Source organism: Mus caroli, unplaced genomic scaffold, assembly GCF_978045245.1.
Source record: "Mus caroli unplaced genomic scaffold, Mus_caroli_1 scaffold_12, whole genome shotgun sequence".
Lineage (NCBI taxonomy): Eukaryota > Metazoa > Chordata > Mammalia > Rodentia > Muridae > Mus > Mus caroli.
In genome coordinates, this window is record NW_028227267.1 from 13002484 (window position 1) to 13030392 (window position 27909).

Genomic DNA, 27909 nt, shown 5'->3' on the forward strand with positions numbered 1-27909 from the left:
AAAACATTTAAAATTGGAGTTGATTATTAAAAATGGTTTGGGTATTTTAATAGACACTGCATTATAAGTATGACATTAATTATTAATTCCATGGCAGATTGTAATGGTTATCTAGGTACATAGAAATGAGGGCCTTAAACAGTTAAACTGAAGTCCCTATCAGTTACCCTAAGGTAAAATTATGCTGGTGACAGTGAGGGTTCACGGTGAAAAGAATTAAGCTCTTTGGAGATCCAAGTAAACAAACCCTTTTCCTTTAATAAATACAAACATCAAGAAGTCAAAACTGATTCCAGCTATAGCTCCATACTGAAGGAGATGAAATTGTAAAAAAGATGTTTTCCTGAAACTTCTATGTGGAAGAGGATAGAGTTTCCTGCCTTTTTATTCTATAAACATGCTCACAAGTCATTTGCAAATTCTGAATTTTTAATTGTTAGGCCTGTATAAGGGGCACCCTAAAGATTGGGTTTCCACTGGAATTGCTTCAGAGATCTCAATTTGCACAGAAGTCCGGAATCCTCCTCGTGTACCCCACCCCCACCCCCAACCAGCACAGAGTGCCCCGGTTTACAGCTGTTGACATGTGAACACAGATTCATGTCAGCTCACTTTGAATGTGTGATACTTTCAGCTGATTCCTCAGTATTGATAATTGAATTACAGTGCAGTTCTGTAAAGACTGACAGTGGTTCTTTTTGTCTGTTTTGTTTTGTACTGTTCTGTTCTGTTATTGTTTCTACCATTAAATCTCCATGAGCATCCCACAAACTATAACAAACTCCTGAGAACAGAAGTTTCTGCCGGAACAGAAGTTTTTGGCTACAGAATTGCATTTGTACATTAATAATCCTTCCGGTACCCTCTTCTCTCCCACCCCAGGTCTAAACTTTAATTGGACATAGTTAACTCCTTTAGCTGAAAGCTCATAAAAGAGCTAAGAGAAATATCTTACCATCTATTTGTAAAATGTGTCCTTGCCATAGGAAGTCTTTTTACCTTCTCTTGCCTTTAAAAGTACCACCAACTTTTAAACCATGAGGAAGAGAATGGTAAGAGGAGAAAAGAAATTTTACTTGGATTTAGTGGTCTTTTAGGATCTGAAAACAAAAAGAAGCGTAAGAGGCTCTCTTCGACTGGGAAGATGACAAAATATCTGAAGGCAGCCAAGGCCTTCTGTTACTGATGGAGGAGACAACTGTCATGAAAAAAACTCACTCTCAATGTCTTACTGTGGGAGGAGAGCTCTAGCCAAAGGAAGCTGTAAATAGAGTGGTGAGGCTCTGAAAAACGGGGTGGAGAGCAAAGCAGGGAATGCTTTGAAATTTTGGGGGAATGAGCTGGAAGGAGAGCTAACTGCGAGTGTTGGTCGGAGCACAATTCAGGGACTTTGTCTCTCAAACGAGCATTCTGAGGCTGGCTACCTCCCTTGGAGCTGTGGCTTTATTTCTTCTGATGCTTAAGCTAAAGAGGGCCATGGTTGTCCAGCTATGAACATGGAACTTTTCTTTTGCATATGCTTTCGACCGTTCCTGGGATGTGGGAATGAGATGCTATTCTGACAGTGCCTTTCCAAGTCATCGTGGATCCCTGCCTGGTCTCCAGTGGGGGGTGGGGGGGTGGGCGGGGGCCGTGGGGCGGGGGACTGTGCTGCCCTGGATCCTGGGAAAGTCCAAATGCTGCGGACCGGGGAAACCTTTCAAGAGGTACTTCTACCACAGTTCACTAGGAGGTATTTCAGGCATGGCTAAGGCGCTGAAGTGATCCCAATTTTCAAAATACAGAAGTTTTTTTTTTCCTCTCTGGCCTCTTTTTCTCTCACTTCTCTTCTTAGCTTTACAGCTGAACAACGAAACTTCTGAATGGATGCGATGTAGGGACATGTTCATGCAATATTACTCACAAACTATCACAGAGATATGGAAGCACCAGTCACAACACGTGGTTCACTTTAACTCGCAGAATCAAAACTGTCATATACAAATATTAAGAATAGTGGTAAGAGAACACAGAGAGCCGGCATTGTGTGGTGTGCATGTGTGGATGCATGTGTGTATGTGTGTGTACGTGTATGTATTTCTTTCTATTTTCTTATTGTTAGTCTCATGAAGAAATCCCATGGGGAACACTTTTCTAAACATCTCAGGGTTCATTCCTGCTTGGAGTTGAGTCTAACATACAAACCCAGTCTTATCCCCTCAGCCCTCTAAAAGAGAAGAAAGGGAAGGAAAAGAAAAAGGCACAAAAGACTAAACGTGGAAACCATTAAACTGGACTGTGGCTACATGGGGCGACAGCTTATCAGAGGGTATTTGAAAGACAATTCTCATTCCCAGAATGTCAGCCATATCTTAGCTCAGGACACCGGCTTTAATGTTTATTTTGTTTATAAATATGAAGCAGAAATGTCTTAGAGGGACAGCAGAAAAGAAGTGATTACCATTCTCATTTTTTATACATTTCCTTCCTCCAGGCCGGTCTGCAGGGTCAGATCTCTAAAGTTGGGACACAGAATCAGCTTTCATTCTCATAAGGGGACAGTTCTTTAAACATGCACAGCCCGGAGTGACCAGGATGGTTCTCCTTCCTCTCTTTAAATGCTGTGAACGAGAAAGGCGCCCACTTTGGTAGGAACTCTACATGTATGTCCCAGGAGCCCCGACACTCTTCAGCCTCCTCTCAGAGACTTAAAGGATGGCGCAGAAGAACTTCTTCTCCCGAAAGGGGTTTTCTGAGGCCGGGACTGGGGTCAGCAGAGGGTCTTCCTTGGCATGTGCCTCACAGTAGGCCATCAAGTCAGCAGCTGCCTTGGACACCTGCAAGGGAAGGCAGAAACATCTGAGAGGATAGACAGGCACGGACCAAAACACATCACTCAGCCACTTAGGACCCCAGCGTTGGGCTCCACCACCTTGGAGTTCATCCTGCTAAGCCAGAGGACCTAAGTGAAGGACTGTGCCCCACCTGCGTAAGCTCTGCTTCCTGATGTGTAGACGGGGTTGTCAGTAAAACTGAGCTGACAGAGCTGTTGCTAGCAGTTGGGGATCCAGGAGCAAAGCACTCAGGGCCTCAAACAGAAGAGCCACTTAACTCAGGAATCACGCAAAAGCCAACTCTCTCCTTATACTTTTGTACCATGATACCTCAGGGGCTGCACCTGAGTCCCAGCACTGGTGACTGGTGACAGGATTATACAAGTAAGATAACCCAGGAAAGACAAAGACATCCAGTCCCACATAAAGGATGCTCTTTACATAGGATAGCCACTGCTTTCTCTTTCTTTCTTTCTTTCTTTCTTTCTTTCTTTCTTTCTTTCTTTCTTTCTTTCTTTCTTTCTTTCTTTCTTTCTTTTTTCCTTCCTTCCTTCCTTCCTTCTTCCTTCCTTCCTTCCTTCCTTTCTCTCTCTCTCTCTCTCTCTCTCTCTTTCATTAGATATTTTCTTTATGTATATTTCAAATGTTATCCTCTTTCTTGGTTTCCCCTCCAAAAACCTCCTATTCCCTCCCCCCTCTCCCTGCTCACCAACCCACCCACTCCCACTTCCTGGCCCTGGCATTCCCCTAAACTGGGGCATAGAGCCTTCACAGGACCAAGGGCCTCTCCTCCCATTGAAGTCCGACCAGGCCATCCTCTGCTACATATGCAGCTGGAGCCATGAGTGCCTCCATGTGTTTTCTTTGGTTGGTGGTTTAGTCCCTGAGACCAAACTGAATCTAAGAACCAATCATTAAGATCATTCATCATTATCAAGTAAACTTCATCCCAGGGTTGCAGGGATGGTTCAGTATATGAAAATTCATCAACATAATCCACTATATAAACAAACTCAAAGAAAAAAAACCGTATGATCACCTCATTTGATGCTGAGAAAGCATTTGACAAAATCCAACACCCATTCATGATAAAAGTCTTGGAAAGATCAGGAATTCAAGGCCCATACCTAAACATAATAAAAGCAATCTACAGCAAACCAGTAGCCAACATCATAAATGGAGAGAAGCTGGAAGCAATCCCACTAAAATCAGGGACTAGACTACTTTCTCCCTACCTATTCAATATAGTACTTGAAGTCATAGCCAGAGCAATTTGACAACAAAAGGAGATCAAAGCAATACAAATTGGAGAGGAAGAAGTCAAAATATCACTATTGCAGGTGATATGATAGAATACTTAAGTGAACCCAAAAATCCCACCAGAGCACTCCTAGACCCGATAAACAATTTCAGCAAAGTAGCTGGATATAAAATTAACTCAAATAAATCAGTGGCCTTCCTCTACACAAAAGATAAACAGGCTGAGAAAGAAACTAGGGAAGCAACATCTTTCACAATAGTCACAAATAATATAAATGCCTACAGTCAGGCATGTCAACACACACATGCACACGCACACGCACGCGCATGTGCACTCATATCATGTAGTATAGAACACAGACACTACAGTAGCACCATGTGACTCCAACACGAAGGCTCCCATTACAGAGGCTTCCCTGCTTTGGGAGATGAGACGACTCGCCGCACATTGCCAACTCCTTGTGAGGAGTTGCCATTAGTGCTTTCCTCTGCAGTTGTTGCATGGTTTTGTTATTTGAGGAGCTAAGTTTACTTTTTATTTATTTATTTATTTATTTATTTATTTATTTATTTATTTATTTATTTATTATTATCATTTGGTTTTTCAAGACAGGGTTTCTCTGTGTAGCCCTGGCTGTCCTGGAACTCACTCTGTAGACCAGGCTGGCCTCAAACTCAGAAATCCGCCTACTTCTGCCTCCCAAATGCTGGGATTAAAGGCGTGTGCCACCACGCCCAGCGCTAAATTTAATTTTGAGAGATAAGCTGACATCTGTTGATGAGGTAGGCAGTCCCCCAGAGGAATGTCATTTAGAATCAGAAACATGAAATCAGTTATTGTATTCTTATATGACATTGTATGCTTGTACCAAAGACCTTTGCTTATGAAAATACTACCACATTAGAGTGTGAAAGTATCTCATGGTGACTACTGCAATTATAAGCTTCTCTAAGACTCAGGCAGATTTTACTATAACTAAAAATATGCCAGGTTCTTCACTAAAGGTAGGTTCCACATATCCACACAGTGATGTCATACTAGCTTATATCACAAGTAACAGGTTGGTCTCTTTGTTGTTCAAATCAGTTTGCTTGTCTTTGTGTTAGGGCGTGGCCTACTCAGTGTGACCTCCTACTAACTTGCTTACACCTACAAACACCCTACTACCAAACAAAGCCCATTCTAACGTGAATGTTAGACATGTCCATCAAGCATTTTTTTCTTCCTATCTCTGTGACAATGCATCAGTAAAAATCATCAGATGAAAGCTTTGGATCTGCAGATTCCAGGACCTTGCTCACAGGCAGGCAGCCACATATGTGGCAGAAGAACTTGGACACTTGCTGAGGTTTTGCCATTAAGCTGCAGCTGCCTGCATGCAAACTACTCAAATGTCTGGCTAGTGCCACCAAAGGTGGAAACTAATTCTTCATGCATCTTTCCTAAACTTGATGATGACCAAATAAAACGAAATGGACTGTTCTAGCCATGGATCCCCCAAATGAGGGCAAAGGTCAGACTTTGAGGAGAAATTGCAACCATTTTTTTTCTATGACTTTTACTTATTTGAATAATAGGCATAAGTGCCTTAAGCAGGAGTATAACTGCTAAGTAGCAGAGACTTTAAACAGCACTACCGAACTCACATTTGCTAGGAAGAGATCTGGTACCAGCCACACCTACTCATCCATGATGCTCTCACGGAACACACGGTATGAAGTTCCTGAAGCACTTTTTACTTGAGATTTTATTTTCAGTTTATGTGTGTGAGTGTCTGACTGTGTGCATGTCTGTGCCCTCCGTGTGTGCAGAGCTCCGGGAGGTGAGAAGAGGGCACTGGATCCTCTGGGACTAGAGTTACAGACTTGTTGGGAGCTGCCACATGGGTGCTGGGAACCAAACCCTGGTCTTCTGGAAGAGCATCCAGTGCTCTTCACCACCAAGTCATTTCTGGAGTTTTCAAACTGCTTTTTATGACACAGAATATACTCGAGTAGGAAAAATTAGTAACATGTAACTGACTGTAATTTATATTTGAACAAATGATTCTGAGTGATTTCCTTTTCAAAATACATTTTGTTTCCTCACGAGACTGCAGTCGCTTGTGAGGACCCACCACAGCATCAGAACCTTACTAACAGCTGAAATAGTTGATGGTATTTGGGACCTTTGATATGTGTCCAAACTACTTTATGCCAAGTGTCGTAGTTAATCTGTAGAATAGTCGTATGGGTCTGTACGTTATTAAAACCCTCATGCTTTGTTTGGCTGCTTTTTGAGACAGGATCTTCCTATGCTGCCCTGACCGTTGCTATGTAGCTCAGGCTGGTGTGAAACTCTGGATTCTCCTGTCTCTTAGGCACTGGGCTTCCAGATGTGTGCCGTCATGTCCAGCACTGTCCTCAAAGCGGGCATGTGGATTCTAGGTTTCACTGAGAAAGTGCTTGGTTTAGGGATCAGCTCAGAAGCAGTCAAATGAGAATGCTCATGTTCCTAATTTCATCTCTACATAGACTGTCACATGTGTCCCTTACGTTGCAGTAAATTACGTGATGTTCTGCCTAGATCTCATGCTTTGGGGTTATCCTTTCTAACACTATGAACACAATTTCTTTCATATTCATAGGCCTAGTTCCATGAAGATGCTCTCTGAACCTTAGAACAGTCCAGAAATATCCTACGCTTAGATCCCTGCTGTCATCTCCATTCCGCTCCACAGTCTGAAGTTCCATCCTTTCCAGGACAACTGAAGTAGCTGCTTAGATAAAGGTGTTTAATTGGGTTTACCGGTGGACCGGAGGATAGAATTTAAAGAGTGGTCTATGAAATTTGATGATAAAAATCATTGCTTTAATTTCACTAGCCTCAAAAGGAAATTTATCATTTCCTTTCACTATAAACATGAGCTGTACAGGAGAGTGAGTCAGTCAATAGAATCAGATATTTTCAATCATATTACACTCATCTTCATTTCTCAACATTATGCTAATATTTAACCTACTTCATGGCTATAGGCATGGTATTAGACACTGTAAATAAAGGAACATATCTATAACCATAATGTATACTATATAGGTTTTGAAAATATTCATTAGAGATGTGCTATTATCTAAAATAGCTTATAAAACTATGCTGATAAACTGTATTTCAACATAAGTCGTTTCTACTGTAATGTAAAAGCATCATTCTGAGAAAGGGACCAAAATCCTCAGCAGACAGCCAGTTGGGTCCAGGACACCAAAATGTGAAAGGAAGCTGGATGACTCCCTTGCTTTTGACACTGTCACAACTCCTGTCACCATATTGTGACTACAACCGTAGTTTAAAAGTTCACATTGGTTTATGTAATTCCCCATTTGAAGCCATCAGTTCTTGCCCACGATACCTTGTGGAAACAAAACCATAATATATTAACCTATGGGTCCTGAATGTTTAGAGCCCACCCCTCTCCAATTTCATATCCTGACACTTCTCCTTTAACTTTGAAAACCCCAGAGTCCTCTCTGCCTTACAGATGTATATATCTGATTCTGGTGAGCATCCTTCTACACATCCTCTGCAGCCAGTCCTGTTTTTCCTCCAGAAATCTGACTCCTGATAGGGCACTCATTGATCTTCTTCCAAAAAAGCTTTCTTTATCCTTTTCTGTCCAAGTGGGGCACTCTTCTCACACACAGAAGTCACATCCCTCCCCGCTGTGATTATCCTTCTGAGCCTGCTCATTGGTTGCTTACTGTTTTCTAACCCTTCAAGCACTATGCTGAGGGAGGGCAGGAACTTTATCGGTCTTACTCATCATTGTGGTATCAGTGCTGACGCATGGAAGAGGTCAATGCTAAAGAAGTTCTCAAAGGAACCTTAGAGAACAGGTATTTCATTCAATGAATAGTGGTGTATTCTTACAAATTCCTGTGGGGCAAGAAGAGGGCATTGCATTCCTCGGAACTAGAGTTACAGACAACCTCACAGTGTCTACTGTTTATAAAATATTGCCAATAGCAAATAAGCAAAGAGGGTTTAAGTAGAGGGAAGAGATAAACTAATTGGAACAAAAAGATTTCTGACTGACTGGTGTGGTCCATAGAGTTTGTGGATAGGGATGTTTCCAAAGAAGCTATTACAAATATTCTCTATATGACCAAGAAAACACAGAGGAAAAGAAACTATGATCAAGAGAGACACGAAGGATGTGCAAGACATCTTTTGTGGAGAAGGGAAGGTGTGGAGTAGAAACTCAGTTCCCTGCAGGGGAAAGGGATGAAGGGAGATGGGGGAGGTTATAATTGTAGAAATGAAAAAATGATACTAACCCTAAAGTATAGAATAGGACTTGGTGGTTTGGGTATAAATGTGTGGTTATAAATTCACACACATACAGACATAGTTAAAAAAAAACAGACGTGAAGTGTGTGAATATATGTGTGTGTATATATATGTGAACATGTACATGCATTTTTTAGCTATGTTCAGGGAGAGGACCTGTGAGCAATGACCATATTGCACAGTCAGATCTTGGTTCTTAAATACCATTCTCTAAGGAACCAGGGCTCCCTGGAGGAAAGGATAACTCCAGGGCTGAAAAAGAAATAAGAGGAGAACCTGCTTTTACTCCAAACTAGGCAAATGCTCAAAGGAATGAGGGATTCACACCCAAAGGACAGAGTAACCAGCTTTTAGCCTGTGCTAATTTAAGATCAAAATAATAGATGACAGGAGCTGGAAAGAGAAATGGTTGAATGCTTAAAAGCATGGCTGTTCTTTCTGCAGACCTGGGTTCAATTCCCAAAACCCACAGTGCTGCTTATAGAGGATCTGGTACCCTCTCTGCCCTCCTTGAGTGCTAGGCACACACATGGTGTACAGAAATACATGCAGGCAAAATATCTGTACATGTAAAATAAATAATAAATTAACAAAGATTATAAACTATTGATTCGATGGGGACACCTGAGCCCATAGCAACATAATTAAATATATTAAGAACAAACAAACAAGCCAGGATGTTCATGAAGAAGAAAAGAGTCACACAATCTTGAGCTACCTTTCCCAAATTTCAAGATACTGAAGAACTGCAAAGGGAAAAAGAATTACTTTTCATGGAGAAACTGTGAGGATGCCACCTTACTAGTGACATTAACTTTGATTATTGACTAAGTGGTAACTCAAAATCAAGTTCCACTTGGAGGGGGACAACAAAGAAACACTCTATGTGGTCAAGGTTTTCTAACTAGAATTTAATTGGAACAAAATAGCAGATAAGGGGAACAGCAAAATGTTCAGTGGGTAAATATCTTTTTCGCCAATCCTCAGGACCTGAATTTGATCCGCAAGGACCACATAGTGAAAGGAAAGAAATGTCAGAAGAGCCCAAACTGAGTGACCTTGCATAAAATAAATGGACCACAATCTTAAAAATGTGTCAAGGTCTCGAGAGGAGCTGTGTCACGCAGGACAGCTAAGTGCAAGACAGGATTTTCAATCAGGTCCTTTAGCTAAAGAAATTATTATTGGGGTCATTTTTCATATTTAAATGGGGTCTCACGATTAGAGTGGAAGTGTGTACCACTATTGACTCTGACCATCACACTATAACCATGGAGAAGAATGTCCTGAGTAGCAGGAAATAGACATGAAAGCATTTGAAGGTGGAAGGCCAAGCTCTTGTCACTGTACTCGTGACTTGTCAACTGACATGTCTCCAGGACAGAAATAACTTTACAGGAGAAAGAATGTCATCATTTAAAAAACACATTTTTAGATTTATGGATATGTGTGTGTGTGTATGCCACATGAGTGTGGATACCCAAAGGGACCAAGACAAGGTGCCAAATTGCCAGAGCTGGAGTCACCGGTACTTGTGGGTTGCTTGGCATGGGTGCTGGGAACTGAACTCTGACCCTCTGTAAGAGCAGCAAGTGCTCTAGGGCTAAAGCCAAGGCATCGTTTAGCCCCAGCTTTGTTTTTAAAGTGGGTTCTTATTGGTCTGGAGCTCTTCCGTTAGCTAGGGTGGCTGACCGGTAAGCTCCAAGGATCTGCCTGTCTCCTGTGTGCTAGAATCACAAGTGCACACTGTCACATCTGGGGTGAGGCTCAAACCCAGGTCTTCAAGCTTGTGTGGCAAGAACTTCAGTAACTGAACTTTCTCGTTCTCTACTCTGACAGGAGCATTGATCTTCCCAGACTGATAACTGCTGAAATCCAGGTCATGGCTAACCTCACCAAACTCAAAGCAAGGAGTGAGGAGAGGGAGACTCTAGACAGCCACTGGACTACAGCCATCGGCTCTGAAATAATGAGAAACTATGGTAAGCAGACAGATGCCTTGATGTCTCTGAGAAGTTGCAAAAGAGACAGCTGTCTATGAAGATAGAAGCCAGACCGCCTGTCAAGCTGACATGGAATGAAGAGCTACAGTTCCATCTTTATTACATCCTGAAATTGAGCTCCATCTTCAAATTGATGCCTCAGAATCCATAGAAGACATCAAGCAAAGAAATACACCCTGACAGGTTGTCATGGCCTCCAGCCAGGGGAAGTTGCCTGTGCACTAAAGGTTATCAGTCATGATGTCACGTCCTCAGCTGGTTTGCCTGCATTAATGCAGTTACCCAGGGCTGCTTCAGTCTTTTGCGTAGTTGATATTACAAGCTTACAGCACTAGGCTTAGCTAACAGTCGTGTGTGTGTGTGTGTGTGTGTGTGTGTGTGTGTAAGGAAGACTCTGCTTTCACTGATAACTGGGCTATTTCAAAAATTTAATTTCTCGAGATTTAAAACTTCTAAACTTTTGTAAAAGGTACAAATTGAGAATCTCAAAATATTGGACCAGCTTGCTTTAAATTTTTGTTAATGAAAAATGGAGTGTGTGTGTGTGTGTCTAAGACGCAAGTCAAAACACAAAATTCATTTATATTTCATACCTCATGAATATAGCCTGAAATTAATGATTTATAGGATTTTTATGAGCTTATGCTTTTACTATGACCCTTCAATGAGGTCAAGTGTGGAAGTTTCTCCTGGTGGCACTGTCTTGGTGCTTAGCAAGTTTTGGATTTGGAAATGTTTTAGGCTTTCGAATTTAGATGCTTAGTGTATGGTGCTTCCCCAGTGGCAATGTAAAATGCATAGGGATAAGTATATACTTGGTGCTGGACCACTAGTTACTGAGTTCTTAAATATTTTATCAGCCTTCCTCAAATAGAAGTTTCTCACTCATATCAATGCAGACCAGAATTTAATTGAAAAGCTTTTGCTTCATTTCCAGCAAGTACAATAAATTAAAGCTGGCCATACTTGAATGTCTATAAGGCTGTTGTATGTTTTACTGATTTTATCATCCATGGAAATATTCTCAATTGACCCACAAAGAGGAGTTTACCTTATTCTTCCTAATAAAATTGAACATACACTTTGAGGAAGGGACTTTAAAGCTTTTAATTCAAATGCTGGAAAAAATATTTACAAAGCCGTAAACCGAGGCTATGTGTCCATTCCCTAGCACCATGCATATCTAACTAGCTCACTTCTTGGATGTCTCTCTGTCTCTTTGACTCTCTCTCTCTCTCTCTCTCTCTCTCTCTCTCTCTGCCTCTGTCTATCCTTCTCTCTTTCTGTCTTTCTGTCTCTGTCTCCTGCCTCCCCTCCCCAGCCTCCGGATCTTGTTATGCAGCACAGGCTCCCCTCAAGCCTGTTTTAAACTAGTTCATTTCTCAGTACAGCATTCTCTGAAGTTCATTTCCTATGTGGTAAGGATCTATCATCAGAAAGATGATAGAAATTAGAAACGTTCAGACTTGACTCCCTAATTAATGTATTCTTCAATTACTAAAATCAGCCTGTCTTTTATAATTTTCGAATTGTCTTAAGAGGTACCCTGCAAATGGTGTTTACTTATAATCACACCATCACACACCATCTGACTTAGACCCACCTCTCCTACTGTCACACCATAGCACACCATCTGACTTAGACCCACCTCTCCTACTGTCACACCATCACACACCATCTTACTTAGACCCACCTCTCCTACTGTCACACCATAGCACACCATCTGACTTAGACCCACCTCTCCTACTGTCACACCATCACACACCACCTTACTTAGACCCACCTCTCCTACTGTCACACCATCACACACCATCTGACTTAGACCCACCTCTCCTACTGTCACACCATCACACACCATCTGACTTAGACCCACCTCTCCTACTGTCACACCATCACACACCATCTGACTTAGACCCACCTCTCCTACTGTCACACCATCACACACCATCTGACTTAGACCCACCTCTCCTACTGTCACACCATAGCACACCACCTTACTTAGACCCACCTCTCCTACTGTCATACCATAGCACACCACCTTACTTAGACCCATCTCTCCTACTGTCACACCATCACACACCATTTTACTTAGACCCACCTCTCCTACTGTCACACCATCACACACTATCTGACTTAGACCCACCTCTCCTACTGTCACACCATCACACACCATCTGACTTAGACCCACCTCTCCTACTGTCACACCATCACACACCATTTTACTTAGACCCACCTCTCCTACTGTCACACCATAGCACACCATCTGACTTAGACCCACCTCTCCTACTGTCACACCATCACACACCACCTTACTTAGACCCACCTCTCCTACTGTCACACCATCACACACCATCTGACTTAGACCCACCTCTCCTACTGTCACACCATCACACACCATCTGACTTAGACCCACCTCTCCTACTGTCACACCATCACACACCATCTGACTTAGACCCACCTCTCCTACTGTCACACCATCACACACCATCTGACTTAGACCCACCTCTCCTACTGTCACACCATAGCACACCACCTTACTTAGACCCACCTCTCCTACTGTCATACCATAGCACACCACCTTACTTAGACCCATCTCTCCTACTGTCACACCATCACACACCATTTTACTTAGACCCACCTCTCCTACTGTCACACCATCACACACTATCTGACTTAGACCCACCTCTCCTACTGTCACACCATCACACACCATTTTACTTAGACCCACCTCTCCTACTGTCACACCATCACACACCATCTGACTTAGACCCACCTCTCCTACTGTCACACCATCACACACCACCTTACTTAGACCCACCTCTCCTACTGTCACACCATCACACACCACCTTACTTAGACCCACCTCTCCTACTGTCACACCATAGCACACCATCTGACTTAGACCCACCTCTCCTACTGTCACACCATCGCACACCATCTGACTTAGACCCACCTCTCCTACTGTCACACCATCACACACCATCTGACTTAGACCCACCTCTCCTACTGTCACACCATAGCACACCACCTTACTTAGACCCACCTCTCCTACTGTCACACCATAACACACCATTTTACTTAGACCCACCTCTCCTACTGTCACACCATCACACACCATCTGACTTAGACCCACCTCTCCTACTGTCACACCATCACACACCATCTGACTTAGACCCACCTCTCCTACTGTCACACCATAGCACACCATCTGACTTAGACCCACCTCTCCTACTGTCACACCATCACACACCATCTGACTTAGACCCACCTCTCCTACTGTCACACCATCACACACCATCTGACTTAGACCCACCTCTTCTACTGTCACACCATCTGACTTAGACCCACCTCTCCTACTGTCACACCATCACACACCATCTGACTTAGACCCACCTCTCCTACTGTCACACCATAGCACACCATCTGGCTTTAGACCCACCTCTCCTACTGTCACACCATAGCACACCATCTTACTTAGACCCACCTCTTCTACTGTCACACCATCACACACCATCTGACTTAGACCCACCTCTCCTACTGTCACACCATCACACACCATCTGACTTAGACCCACCTCTCCTACTGTCACACCATCACACACCATCTGACTTAGACCCACCTCTCCTACTGTCACACCATCACACACCATCTGACTTAGACCCACCTCTCCTACTGTCACACCATCACACACTATCTGACTTAGACCCACCTCTCCTACTGTCACACCATCACACACCATCTGACTTAGACCCACCTCTCCTACTGTCACACCATCACACACCATCTGACTTAGACCCACCTCTCCTACTGTCACACCATCACACACCATCTGACTTAGACCCACCTCTCCTACTGTCACACCATCACACACTATCTGACTTAGACCCACCTCTCCTACTGTCACACCATCACACACCATCTTACTTAGACCCACCTCTCCTACTGTCACACCATAGCACACCATCTGACTTAGACCCACCTCTCCTACTGTCACACCATCACACACCATCTGACTTAGACCCACCTCTCCTACTGTCACACCATAACACACCATCTGACTTAGACCCACCTCTCCTACTGTCACACCATCACACACCATCTGACTTAGACCCACCTCTCCTACTGTCACACCATAACACACCATCTGACTTAGACCCACCTCTCCTACTGTCACACCATCACACACCACCTTACTTAGACCCACCTCTCCTACTGTCATACCATAGCACACCACCTTACTTAGACCCACCTCTCCTACTGTCACACCATCACACACCATCTGACTTAGACCCACCTCTCCTACTGTCACACCATAACACACCATCTGACTTAGACCCACCTCTCCTACTGTCACACCATCACACACCACCTTACTTAGACCCACCTCTCCTACTGTCACACCATAGCACACCATCTGACTTAGACCCACCTCTCCTACTGTCACACCATCACACACCATCTGACTTAGACCCACCTCTCCTACTGTCACACCATCACACACCATCTGACTTAGACCCACCTCTCCTACTGTCACACCATCACACACCATCTGACTTAGACCCACCTCTCCTACTGTCACACCATAGCACACCACCTTACTTAGACCCACCTCTTCTACTGTCACACCATAGCACACCATCTTACTTAGACCTACCTCTCCTACTGTCACACCATCACACACTATCTGACTTAGACCCACCTCTCCTACTGTCACACCATCACACACCATCTGACTTAGACCCACCTCTCCTACTGTCACACCATAGCACACCATCTGACTTAGACCCACCTCTTCTACTGTCACACCATAGCACACCATCTTACTTAGACCCACCTCTTCTACTGTCACACCATCACACACCATCTGACTTAGACCCACCTCTCCTACTGTCACACCATCACACACCATCTGACTTAGACCCACCTCTCCTACTGTCACACCATCACACACCATCTGACTTAGACCCACCTCTCCTACTGTCACACCATAGCACACCATCTGACTTAGACCCACCTCTCCTACTGTCACACCATCACACACCATCTGACTTAGACCCACCTCTCCTACTGTCACACCATAGCACACCATCTGACTTAGACCCACCTCTCCTACTGTCACACCATCACACACCATCTGACTTAGACCCACCTCTCCTACTGTCACACCATCACACACCATCTGACTTAGACCCACCTCTCCTACTGTCACACCATCTGACTTAGACCCACCTCTCCTACTGTCACACCATCACACACCATCTGACTTAGACCCACCTCTCCTAATGTCACACCATAGCACACCATCTGGCTTTAGACCCACCTCTCCTACTGTCACACCATAGCACACCATCTTACTTAGACCCACCTCTCCTACTGTCACACCATCACACACCATCTGACTTAGACCCACCTCTCCTACTGTCACACCATAGCACACCATCTTACTTAGACCCACCTCTCCTACTGTCACACCATCACACACCATCTGACTTAGACCCACCTCTCCTACTGTCACACCATCACACACCATCTGACTTAGACCCACCTCTCCTACTGTCACACCATAGCACACCACCTTACTTAGACCCACCTCTTCTACTGTCACACCATAGCACACCATCTTACTTAGACCTACCTCTCCTACTGTCACACCATCACACACTATCTGACTTAGACCCACCTCTCCTACTGTCACACCATCACACACCATCTGACTTAGACCCACCTCTCCTACTGTCACACCATAGCACACCATCTGACTTAGACCCACCTCTTCTACTGTCACACCATAGCACACCATCTTACTTAGACCCACCTCTTCTACTGTCATACCATAGCACACCACCTTACTTAGACCCACCTCTCCTACTGTCACACCATCACACACCATCTGACTTAGACCCACCTCTCCTACTGTCACACCATCACACACCATCTGACTTAGACCCACCTCTCCTACTGTCACACCATCACACACCATCTGACTTAGACCCACCTCTCCTACTGTCACACCATAGCACACCATCTGACTTAGACCCACCTCTCCTACTGTCACACCATCACACACCATCTGACTTAGACCCACCTCTCCTACTGTCACACCATAGCACACCATCTGACTTAGACCCACCTCTCCTACTGTCACACCATCACACACCATCTGACTTAGACCCACCTCTCCTACTGTCACACCATCACACACCATCTGACTTAGACCCACCTCTCCTACTGTCACACCATCTGACTTAGACCCACCTCTCCTACTGTCACACCATCACACACCATCTGACTTAGACCCACCTCTCCTACTGTCACACCATAGCACACCATCTGGCTTTAGACCCACCTCTCCTACTGTCACACCATAGCACACCACCTTACTTAGACCCACCTCTCCTACTGTCACACCATCACACACCATCTGACTTAGACCCACCTCTCCTACTGTCACACCATAGCACACCATCTGACTTAGACCCACCTCTCCTACTGTCACACCATCACACACCATCTGACTTAGACCCACCTCTCCTACTGTCACACCATAGCACACCATCTTACTTAGACCCACCTCTCCTACTGTCACACCATCACACACCATCTGACTTAGACCCACCTCTCCTACTCCTTTTCATCTGGCGTTTGAATTCTCTCTGATTACTGCAGTTTTATTTAGCTAACTACATTCATACTTAGAATTTTCAAAGAATCACAAAGGACACAAAAACTGCCTTTGACCTAAAGGACCGTGTAGTCTGTTTGGCAAAGTTTATTTAATAAAAGTTATTTAGCAAATTTGGTAGGAATACAAAAAGATTAATGAACAGATGAGGGGTTAAGCTAACCCTTAATGAAGGAATATAATTTACATGGGCAAAAATGGGGTGTGGAATGGGGTGGGATGTTCCCAGTGAGGAGCCCAGAATTACCAGGTAAGTAGGAATTTACACAACACATTACTAGAGCAAGAAGGGGAATCCATTGAAAAGGTATACTAGAAATATTTGAGAAAAATTAGCAAACTTGAAATTGTTATGTGGGGTCAGTTTATGAGTCTAACCAGTTAAGAACCAATCAGTTTCCTCACGTTCTTGGCCTTGGTATTTTTTTTCCCCCTCTTACCTCTAGATTCCTTTTTGTAACATTAAGAGTGGCCACTTTCAAAGATCACCCTAGCTTACTGGCTCCTTTTTTATTCTTAATTCCTGGCTCCTTTTTTATTCTTAATTCCTAGAAATCAGGATTTTATGCTGCAGCTTGATTTTGATGGCAGGTGATTAGAGTTAGAGATGTCTTATTCTTGCTAACCAGAGACGTCAGACTATGGCGGTGAAACTAGAAAAAATGTGGCCAAGTCTTTCTGTTACCTTGGGAGCTGAGGGTGGCCATCTCGTATCTGTCATATGCACCAATCAGCTGAGAAATTCACTCTTCCTAGGAAATACAAATGGCAGGAGAAGCAATGGCTCATCATGGAGGCCTCGCAGTTCCCAGTGGCTCGAATCATCCCTTTAATTGCTGACCCTTCAACTGCATTTCTGCCCCTGTATTCTATGATACCTTGTGTCTTGTATAATTAATCCCCTCTTTCTGCTTAAGTTAGTTTGCTTTGGGTTTCTATTTGATACCCAAAGAGTCCTAATATGGTAATAACAAGGTACTTCCTGTAACCCTGCTGTCCTCTACTTCTGTATGTGTCCCCCACCTGCATTCTAAGGATAGATAAGCTTTCCCTTATTTCTCTTTTAGGCTTTGTATATTCCCTGCTTTAGAAATCTTAGCATCACCATTCACAATCCCTCTCTATGCCTTTGCTTTGACTCACTGGCTTTTACTCCCTATCCTTGAAGGAAATGCTAACAAGGAAACAGAGATCACCTGGGAAGGTCATTTATATATGCCTGGGATTATGAACAGATATGGGCTCCATTAGTCTGAATCTCCCAGGACATATGATACAAAGGTTAAAAAAACAAGAAAGGTTTCAAACTAAAAAGTGTTATTCAGGTCCAATAGAGCAGTCTGGGTTGCTCTGGGGGCCACCTGAGGGATAAGGCACCTCTTGCTTATGGGATCTTTGGGAGTTCCAGTGGTAGCTGCACCCTAGTCCTCTTACCAAGGGTCCTCCTCAGGTCACCTTAGCTACAGATGGTTCTTCAAGATGCACATAAAGCTATTGTTTGATGAGGTAACTGCTATAAATGGAAAATTAAAAGCCTAGCATTGTCCAAAAAGTCCCCTCTTAACCAGGCAGTGGTGGCACACCTTTAATCCCAGCACTCAGGAGACAGAGGCAGGTGGGTCTCTGTGTATTCAAGGTCAGCCTGGTCTACAGAGCAAGTTTCAGGACAGTCCTTGATACACAGAAAAACCCTGCCTAGAAAACCAAAAACAAACAAGCAAACAAAAGTCCCCTCTTGCTGCTGGAAGGCTCAGGCTTAAAAAATAAGTGAAGCAGTTAGAAATCTCAGAGCCCTTGAAGGATCCCTGAACCAGCTAGCTGAGAACGGTGTCAATATAGTCACAGTGTTACCCAACAGAGAAACTAAAAATAATTTGTCATTTCACCACAGCCTGCCTGGCTGGTTGTGTGGTACAGAACAAATGCCAGAGTACAGGCTGCTGCTGTATCTCCATCAACAGAAGGTCTGATGACATCAAGAAGGACTCAGAGATGCAACTGTGAGGCTCACTAGGGTAGTGGCCACTCCGTGCATGGTTCACTCCTTGCATGTGCTCCCCACCATCCCCCATCTCTCAGAAGCTATTTATTTATGTCTCTTCAAAGGGCAATCAGGGGTTAGCTTTGACATCTTTGGAAACTATCCTTCCTGGATATTTTTGCTTATTCTGATAGCAGGTCGTATCTTCCATGTCTACCCCTCACATAACTGAGGGCATGAATCCTATCTGTTCATTTCTATCTCCCAAACCTAATGAGTGCCAGCAACACAGAAAATCTAAAATATGTATTAGACAAATAGATGAACAAATGAACAGATGAAAAACATCTGAACGTCACAGGGAAGGTCCTGGAACGCTTCTTTGAGAACCTATTGATTGGCCTGAATCCTCAGGGAGTCTATGCTCCCTCATGGATTGCCTCTCAAGGAGTGCCATTCTCATTAGTAAACCAAGAGTGGAAAGGGAGAAATGGAGGATGTTCAAGGAGACTTGAGTCTCCTTTTGAGGGAATCAACGGTGGTTGATATGACATTGTGGGCAAGAGGAAGGGCATGAAGCTGAAGAGATCTGCAAGGGAACTCCATGGGTTCCATGAACATTTGAGATTTGTTGTTTAACGAACGGGGAGCTATGGAATAATAAAGTTCTCTGTGGGAGAGGAACACAATGAAATTTTCTCCAGGAAAGTTTTCTTGGCAGGAGTGTGACGGGTGACTGACAGCTGACAGAAGCAAGCTGAACTGAGCTGCAGGGACCAAGCAGGAACCATTGCAGTCAAGGATGCAGGCATGGAAAAAATGACCTGGTGGAAGAGGGCATTTCAGCATGTGCTCCTTCAGGACCAGTGTCTAGTGATTGTGAAGAGTGGTGGGTATGCCAGCTACAGCAGAGCTTCATAAAACAAAACCCCTGTTTCTCAGGACGATGATTGGTGGAGAGCCTTGGTCCCTCATAAAGGAAATGAATGTCTCTCTCTGATACAGCAGTCCCTGGGCCATCTCCCTTCTCCTAGAGGTTAAAATGCCCACCAGTCTCTGTATTTTTTTCCAGTAAAGGGATGAAAAAATAGAAGCAATGAAGGAGAAGGAGCCAGAGAGTGACAGAGGAAGAAAACACACGGGAAGGAGCCCTTGTCTCACTCACAAGCTAGGAAAAATAAATACCGCAGAAAACAGAGAGGGATGATGGTGTGGCCCACCTCCAGGAGCCAGAGTTTACAAAGGAAAATGTCCTGGCTATTTGCCTAGCTTCTTTATGAAGGTAGATTAGCGCTCTCTTCACTATCCAGGACCGGACAGACAGAGGGAGGAGGTTCAAACCCCTTGCTCTGAGGTAGCAGGTCTTAACTGTAGCCATATGTTGGAATTAACTGAAGATTAAAAAAAAAACCAACAAAACAAAAAGACTGATGCCCAAACCCTAAACCCAACAGACCCTGATTTAATTGGCTCTCTTTTTGGCATGTTTTGGGAATTGATCTGCTTATAGAGTCCTTTGAGTGATGTGAACATAGAGTGGGCAGAGAACAACAGCTCTAAACCAGGAACCAGCAGACTCGTTTTGTTAAGGGACAGAGGGTCATTATTTGGAGTTTTGTGGGCTGTGTGATCTCTGTTAACACCTCTGTTTTATGGCTGGAGTGTGACTGGAGCCACCCACAGAATGTAAGTGAATGAGTATACATGTGTTTCAATAATACTTTATTTATAAAAACAGCGTGGGCTGGACTTGGGTCCTGAGCTACATTTTCTTGCCTACTGCCCAGTCCAGGGCATCCACTGACTGATCCAGACTTTTTAAGGTGTAGAAGAAGAGAAAGTAGAAAAATGTCATGGTCTTTAAGAAGGCACTTGGAATAATGTTCTAGTTTTATTTTAGTACATTGAGATATGTTTCTGAGTTCCGTTTCCTAAAGTGTTTCTGAGGAAGTGAAATTGTTGTGACTGACTGAAATTTACCACTCGGGCAATTCAACCTATAATAGCTGTCTATTCGGTGACAGTGGGGCTAGCTTCACATTCAAAATACGCCAAGGGTCTGAACACTGAAATCTGGGGCATGAAAGAAAAAGTGAATTACTGATCTTCCTTAGACATCCATGCGGCTTGGCCTCTTAAGGGAGAACAAGAATGACTTTGTATGTGCATGTGGAGGCCAGAGGTGAATGCTGGATATTGTTCTCCATCTCTCTCAACCTTAGTTTTGAAACAGGGTTTCTCACTGAATCTAGAGTTTTCTGTTTCTGTTAACTGGCAGGTTGTTGAGTCCTTGAAACCTGCCTGTTTCTGAGCACTACCACATCTGGATGTTTTGTTTTCTTTTTGCATCATTTATTTACGCGTGCATGTGTGTGTGTGTGTATGTATGTGATGTGTATGTGATGTCTATATATGTAGTATGTATGTATGTGTGTGTATGTGTGTGATATGTTTGTATGTGAGTGTGTTTATGTGGTAAGTGTGTGTGGTATGTGTGTATATGAGTGTTTGTATGTGGTAAGTGGGTATGTGTATGTGTAGTATGTGTGTGTGTTTGTGTATATGGTATGTGATGTGGTGTGTGTGTATGTGTGTGTGTGTGTGTGTGTACCACAGTGGAACTCGGAGGGAGTCAGCTCTCCCCTTTTACTCTGTGGGTTCTGGAGCTTGAACTCAGATCGCTGGGCTTGTTAGTGATCAACTTTACCACTGAGCCATCTTGCAGGCACCCAAATTTGACTTTGTATGGGCATGCTAGAGATCCAAACTCAAGCCCAGATGTTTGAAGGAAGGTACTTCATTCACTGAAATGGCTACCTAGGCCTCAAGTGTGAAAAAAAAAATCAGTAAGATATAAAGATGAAAAACTTGTCAGTGATGAATGAATGAATAAAACAGATTAGACTCATAAAATCAGCACTAAATCTGAGATACTGAATGGCACAGAAAAAGTTAGAACCCAAAATGAGAAGATCTTTATTGGGTCTGGGAGTTGGCTAGTGGATTGATGTCTCAAGTGCCCACTCTTTGCTTTGGCTGGAACTCAGCACAGGCCCATTTTTCTTTTTGCTGTGGTATTTATTTGTTTGCTGGTTTATGTTTTTTAAGATAGGGTTTCTCTGTATAGCCTTGCCTATCCTGGAACTCGCTCTGTAGATCAGGCTGGCTTCAAACTCAGAGATCCACCTGCCTCTGCCACCCAAGCATAAAGATTGAAGCCATGTGCCACCCCTGCCTGGATTGTTTCTGACTCAACATAGGGACCCCACTTCAATGCATATCATCATTTGATGTTGGAGAATCCTCAAGAAAACAAAGATACCTTAGAGAAATTAGTATCAGTGGAATTGTTAGAACCCTCTCATATTCTTTCTGATATTACCCATCTCTGTAGAAAACCAGTCAAATGGCAGTTGGCTGCAAGACATTTGCTCCTTAGTCAAGTTAAATGAGCTACAGATTACGTCATCTTCACCTTTATCCTGTCGATGTTGGCTTCCATCTTCAGCTGTTCTACCAGCTTCCTGGCTTGTGCTATGCTGGCGGTGTTGTTGCTGGCCATTGGAGCGTTGGATGGGGTCTTCAGACACTCTAGAAAACATGGAGGAAGACTGCATCAGAGAATTCACAAGCTGCCACACATGCATTTCTTCACAACTGGTGGACCTCAAAACACTGCTGGTAACCAGCCACCTGTATCTCAATCAGCATCATTGATTTCCGATTTCTGCTCTGCCCCAAAGAGTTCACCTAGTCTGGCAGAGTAAAATGCACTGATACACACACACACACACACACACACACACACACATGTATATATGATATTAAGTCATCTTAATTTAATTTATAAAATGCCCTGGAATTGGTAGCATTCTGGTACACACCATTACTGTGTGGCTGCTGTGGGTGTGGGTTCTCTATTGTCCGGGGCTGGGTGATGTGTCCTTAGAGAATGAGAAGAAAGCTGAACAGAGCAAACACAGGCAAATTCAATTTTCTTTCAGTTCTCAACACTATTTCCAATAGTTTACCAGCATCAAGCTCTAGTCTGCTGTTCAGCTGTGACCACCTCAAACTGCTTACCATAGAGACACTAAACTGGGACAGCAGGGGCAGTGGGGAGTGTGGGGGTTGACTTTCCAATGCCACTGAACTGCACATTGTGAAGAAAAGTCCCTAAGTACTCTCTGACCTGTGTCTGAGTTCACAGCTCTTTGCTCCCAGTTGTTTTTCTTAGTCCTTCAGGTACACAGCCACAGTGGCCAGGGGAGACAGAACCACATCTCAAATGCTGAAGTGTGCCCTCTACTCTGAAAGGGAAGTTCTCTGCCAGTGAAGATCAAGCGACTATGTCTCTGCCGGAGCTCCCAGCCCCCCTCCTATGGCATGGTTCCCACATGCTTTCAAACCTACCTTAAATTTTATTTCTCTTCTAATTCTTTCTTGGGCTATAAATCATTTTACTGTTTCCTTACTGTTCTTTTTTTTCCTTATTTTAAAAAATCACTCTGTTTCATGTTTGGTGGTGTCCTCCCCCAGCTCTTGATTGGGTCTGGCTTCTCATCAAGGTTCTACACAAGATCATTTAAAGCTGTCCCTGGAGGTTACTGACATTTGATAGGGTAGCAATATCCAAGAGCATTAATTTAACTAGAGTGCCCGGCCCAGGAAATGAAACACAGCACATGGCATAGGTCAACACTGGTCCATTCTTGTTCTGGATCCATTATATTAAAAGCTAAAATGCTGGCTCACTTTGGGAAATGTTTTTATGTAAGAATGGAACCAGACCAGGTTCTTCTCAAAAATGAACAAGGGCACATAGGAAACCCAAGGGATGAAGAATAAGACATAATAGGTCATAGACAATTTTAACCACCACTTCAAAAAAAGATTATAAGCGATCTCTTTAGTATTAAGAACAAAAGTCTGTAAATTATCTCTTTGGTATTTTTCCATGCATAATTCTTCAAGATAAAAGAGGACATTTCATATAATTCTCTGTCAAGTTCCTTCTGAGACAGTTTATAATGAATGCTGAAAACAGCCCGCCTAACATTTGCAGTGTAAACGGGAAGGCAATTAACTGTTCCCTCAACTTTGTTTCAAAGGGTTTGGAGACAACACAGTGAGGGAGAAATTGAAGCTATGTCTGAAGAAACAAGAAGCTCCAAACTACCATCAGACACTTGAAGATGAAGTGAGGGAGAAATTCCTGTCAGAAAAAAGAAAAAAGGCTTGAGGGATGATTGAATGGGTAAATGAACTTGCGGCCTGAAGACCTAGGTTCAATCCCCTGCAGGCCCACATGGTGGAAGAAGAGAAATAATGATTCCTGCCAGTTGTCTGCAGACCTCCACATGTGTGTCTGGAATACACACACACACACACTCACGTGAAATTAAAAACTGTGATGGTTCATCAGCATGGTTAAGAACCTGGTTATTGCATAGGGATATTATATGTCCAAAACCCAATAAACCATTGACAGCCTAGCAAAACTTTATAAAGCCAAGACAGAGTATTGAAGTCCAGCCAGCCTGATAAAGACAGCCATGATCTCCAAGTCCCTGGACACTCTTCTATGAAGCTAACGCTTCTGCTGAACTAGAATTCATTCATTACATTTGAGTGCAGATAATCACAGGATTACTGAACCTTCACTGGGCCTGAAAGAGATTTGGAAGTCTGGCTAGCTACTCTGCTGCATTGAACTGAAACTAAATCATACAGTAACCTGAAGTGCAGACCATAATTTGACCCCCAGTACTCTTTCCTAGTAATGGTATCTTTTCTTTCCATTTCTTTTTTGTTGTTGTTGTTTATTTTTTTGTTTTTTGAGACAGGGTTTCTCTGTGTAGCCTTGGCTGTCCTGGAACTCACTTTGTAGATCAGGCTGGCCTCAAACTCAGAGAGCCACCTGCCTCTGCCTCCCAAGTGCTGGGATTAAAGCCATGTGCCACCACACCCAGCTTCCATTTCTTTTCTTGTTTTTTTTTTTTTTTTTTTTTTTTTTTTTTCCGAGACAGGGTTTCTCTGTGTAGCCCTGGCTGTCCTGGAACTCACTCTGTAGACCAGGCTGGCCTTGAACTCAGAAATCCACCTGCTTCTGCCTCCCGAGTGCTGGGACCATTTCTTTTCTTATGTGTATGTGTTTTACATGTTTTTGTATGCTCATGTGCCATGTGTGTGTGTGTGTGTGTGTGTGTGTGTGTGTTTGTAGGCTAAAGGTTAATGTCAACTGTTCATTACCTAATTTTTTGAGACAGACTTTTTTATTGAAAACAGCACTTACTGATTCTTCTAGGCTAGCTGGCCACTGAGCCCTTAAGGATCCTCCCAGTCATGGGATTACAGGTGCATGCCCTTGTAGCCAAAATTTTTACACAGGTTCTGGACTTCATGCTTATGTGGCAAGCACTTTACCAACTTAGTCATTTCTCAAGCCCGCATCCTTTCTGTTTCAAAGATTACAAGAAGCCTGGACCCTATCTGGGTACTGTCTGCTGAATGATCCATTTTCCAGCCTCCTTTGCTACTCGATATGATTATCCAAGCTTCAGCAATGAGACACAGCAATGATGTCTTGGAGAAGGAGTTATCCCTCACTGTCATTTCTCTCCTGTTTCTGGTCATCTTCAATATTCCAGGATGAGCAGAATCTGCATTTTTTTTCTCTGTTTTTAAGCTTTGGGGCTTAAGTTTAAATTTCTTTAAAAAAAATAGACCCATTTAAAAAATTCATGTGTCTCTATGTGTATTTGCACATGTATGTATGCATATGTGGAGACTGAAAGAGAATAATAGATGTCCTAGAACTGAAGTTATAGGCATCACCCGAGTTGGGTCTGGGAACTGAACTCAAGTCCCCTGGAAGAGCAGCAGGTGCTCTTAACTTCTGAGCCATCTCTCTGGGCCAGTGTAAAGATATCAAACTAGCTGTGGACTGGCCACCTTTTATGTAATAGAAAAACTATGGGTATCTTGTTTATATCACTGTTATTAAGAGTTTCCCCTCTTGCTGGCCACCAAATCAGCAACTGATTAAATGTTCCAATCTTGTCATTTTGGATTCTATGGAAGTCTGTATCCTGGTAGTTTTTCTTGCTCTGGAAGGGACAGATTTAGGGGACAGTTTTGCTGCAGTAGTAAGAATATCATGCACATTCACTCAGCTACCAAAACAGCAGAAAAATATCTTGCACTTCTGAACAGTAGAGGTATGGCCTGGGTCTCACTAGGCTAAAGTCTAGGCGTAAAGAGAGGAGGCAGGGCTCCTTCTGGAGGGTGGTGGTCTAAGAAAGAACTCATTTCTGGTTTTTCATGTCTTCCAGGGAATTCTTCATGGCTGGAGAAGGTGAGCTGAATCATTCTCAGATCACTGCCTTCAGTTTCTGATAAACCATATCTCCAATTTCCCCTAAGGAAATACAAGCAGTCATTAATAGTCTCCCAACCAAAAAAAAAAAGCCCAGGACCAGATGGGTTTAGTATAGCCCTTCAAAGAAGACCTAATTCCAGTTCTCCTCAAACTATTCCACAAAATAGAAACAGAAGGTACTCTACCAAATTCATTCTATGAAGCTACAATTACTCTGATACCTAAACCACAGAAAGATCCAACAAAGAAAGAGTACTTCAGACCAATTTCCCTTATGAATATCGATGCATAAAACTCAATAAAATCCTCGCAAACCAAATCCAAGAACACATCAAAACGATCAACCATCATGACCAAGTAGGCTTCATCCCAGGGATGCAGGGATGGTTTAATATACGGAAATCCATCAACGTAATCCACTATATAAACAAACTCAAAGACAAAAACCACATGATCATCTCGTTAGATGCTGAGAAAGCATTTGACAAAATCCAACACCCATTCATGATAAAAGTCTTGGAAAGATCAGGAATTCAAGGCCCATACCTAAACATGATAAAAACAATCTACAGCAAACCAGTAGCCAACATCAAAGTAAATGGAGAGAAACTCGAAGCAATCCCACTAAAATAAGGGACTAGACAAGGCTGACCACTTTCTCCCTAACTATTCAATATAATACTTGAAGTCCTAGCCAGAGCAATTCAACAACAAAAGGAGATCAAGGGGATACAAATTGGAAAGGAAGAAGTCAAAATTTCACTTTTTGCAGATGATATGATAGTATATATAAGTGATCCTAAAAATTCCACCAGAGAACTCCTAATCCTGATAAACAGCTTCAGTGCAGTAGCTGGATATAAAATTAACTAAAAAAAATCAGTGGCCTTTCTCTACACAAAGGATAAACAGGATGAGAAAGAAATTAGGGAAACAACACCCTCCACAATAGTCACAAAAAATATAAAATACCTTGGTGTGACTCTAACTAAGGATGTGAAAGATCTGTATGACAAGAACTTCAAGTCTCTGAAGAAAGAAATTGAAGAAGATCTCAGAAGATGGAAAGATTTCCCATGCTCATGGATTGGCAGGATTAATATAGTCAAAATGGTTATCCTGCTGAAAGCAATCCACAGATTCAATGTAATCCCCATCAAAATTCCAACTCAATTCTTCACTGAGTTAGAAAGGGCAATTTGCAAATTCATCTGGAATAACAAAAAACCTAAGATAGCAAAAACTATTCTCAACAATAAAAGAACCTCTGGTGGAATCACCATGCCTGACCTCAAGCTGTGCTACAGAGCAATTTGTGATAAAAAAAAAAAAACCTGCATGGTATTGGTACAATGACAGACAGGTAGATCAATGGAATAGAATTGAAGACCCAGAAATGAACCCACACACCTATGGTCACTTGATCTTTGAGAAGGGAGCTAAAACCATCCAGTAGAAAAAAGCA

At 43.1% G+C, this 27909-nt stretch overlaps 1 protein-coding gene across 3 annotated transcripts in view; it reads right to left on the reverse strand.

The window, feature by feature from the left end:
• Window positions 1-1622: 1622 nt before the first annotated feature.
• Gng2 (G protein subunit gamma 2) overlaps window positions 1623-27909 on the reverse strand; it is a 105789-nt gene continuing 79502 nt past the window's right edge. The window contains exons 3-5 of one of the 3 annotated variants that reach the window (XM_085828388.1): window positions 22948-23007; window positions 22539-22654; window positions 1623-2816 (exon numbers count right to left, since the gene is read on the reverse strand). In XM_085828388.1, the coding sequence (XP_085684514.1) occupies window positions 2688-2816; window positions 22539-22625 (216 nt within the window). In that variant the 5' untranslated portion in view covers window positions 22626-22654; window positions 22948-23007 and the 3' untranslated portion in view covers window positions 1623-2687. Of the gene's footprint in view, window positions 2817-22538; window positions 22655-22947; window positions 23028-27909 lie in introns of all 3 variants that reach the window. The other 2 variants (XM_085828389.1, XM_021181885.3) reach the window with 2 other exon arrangements.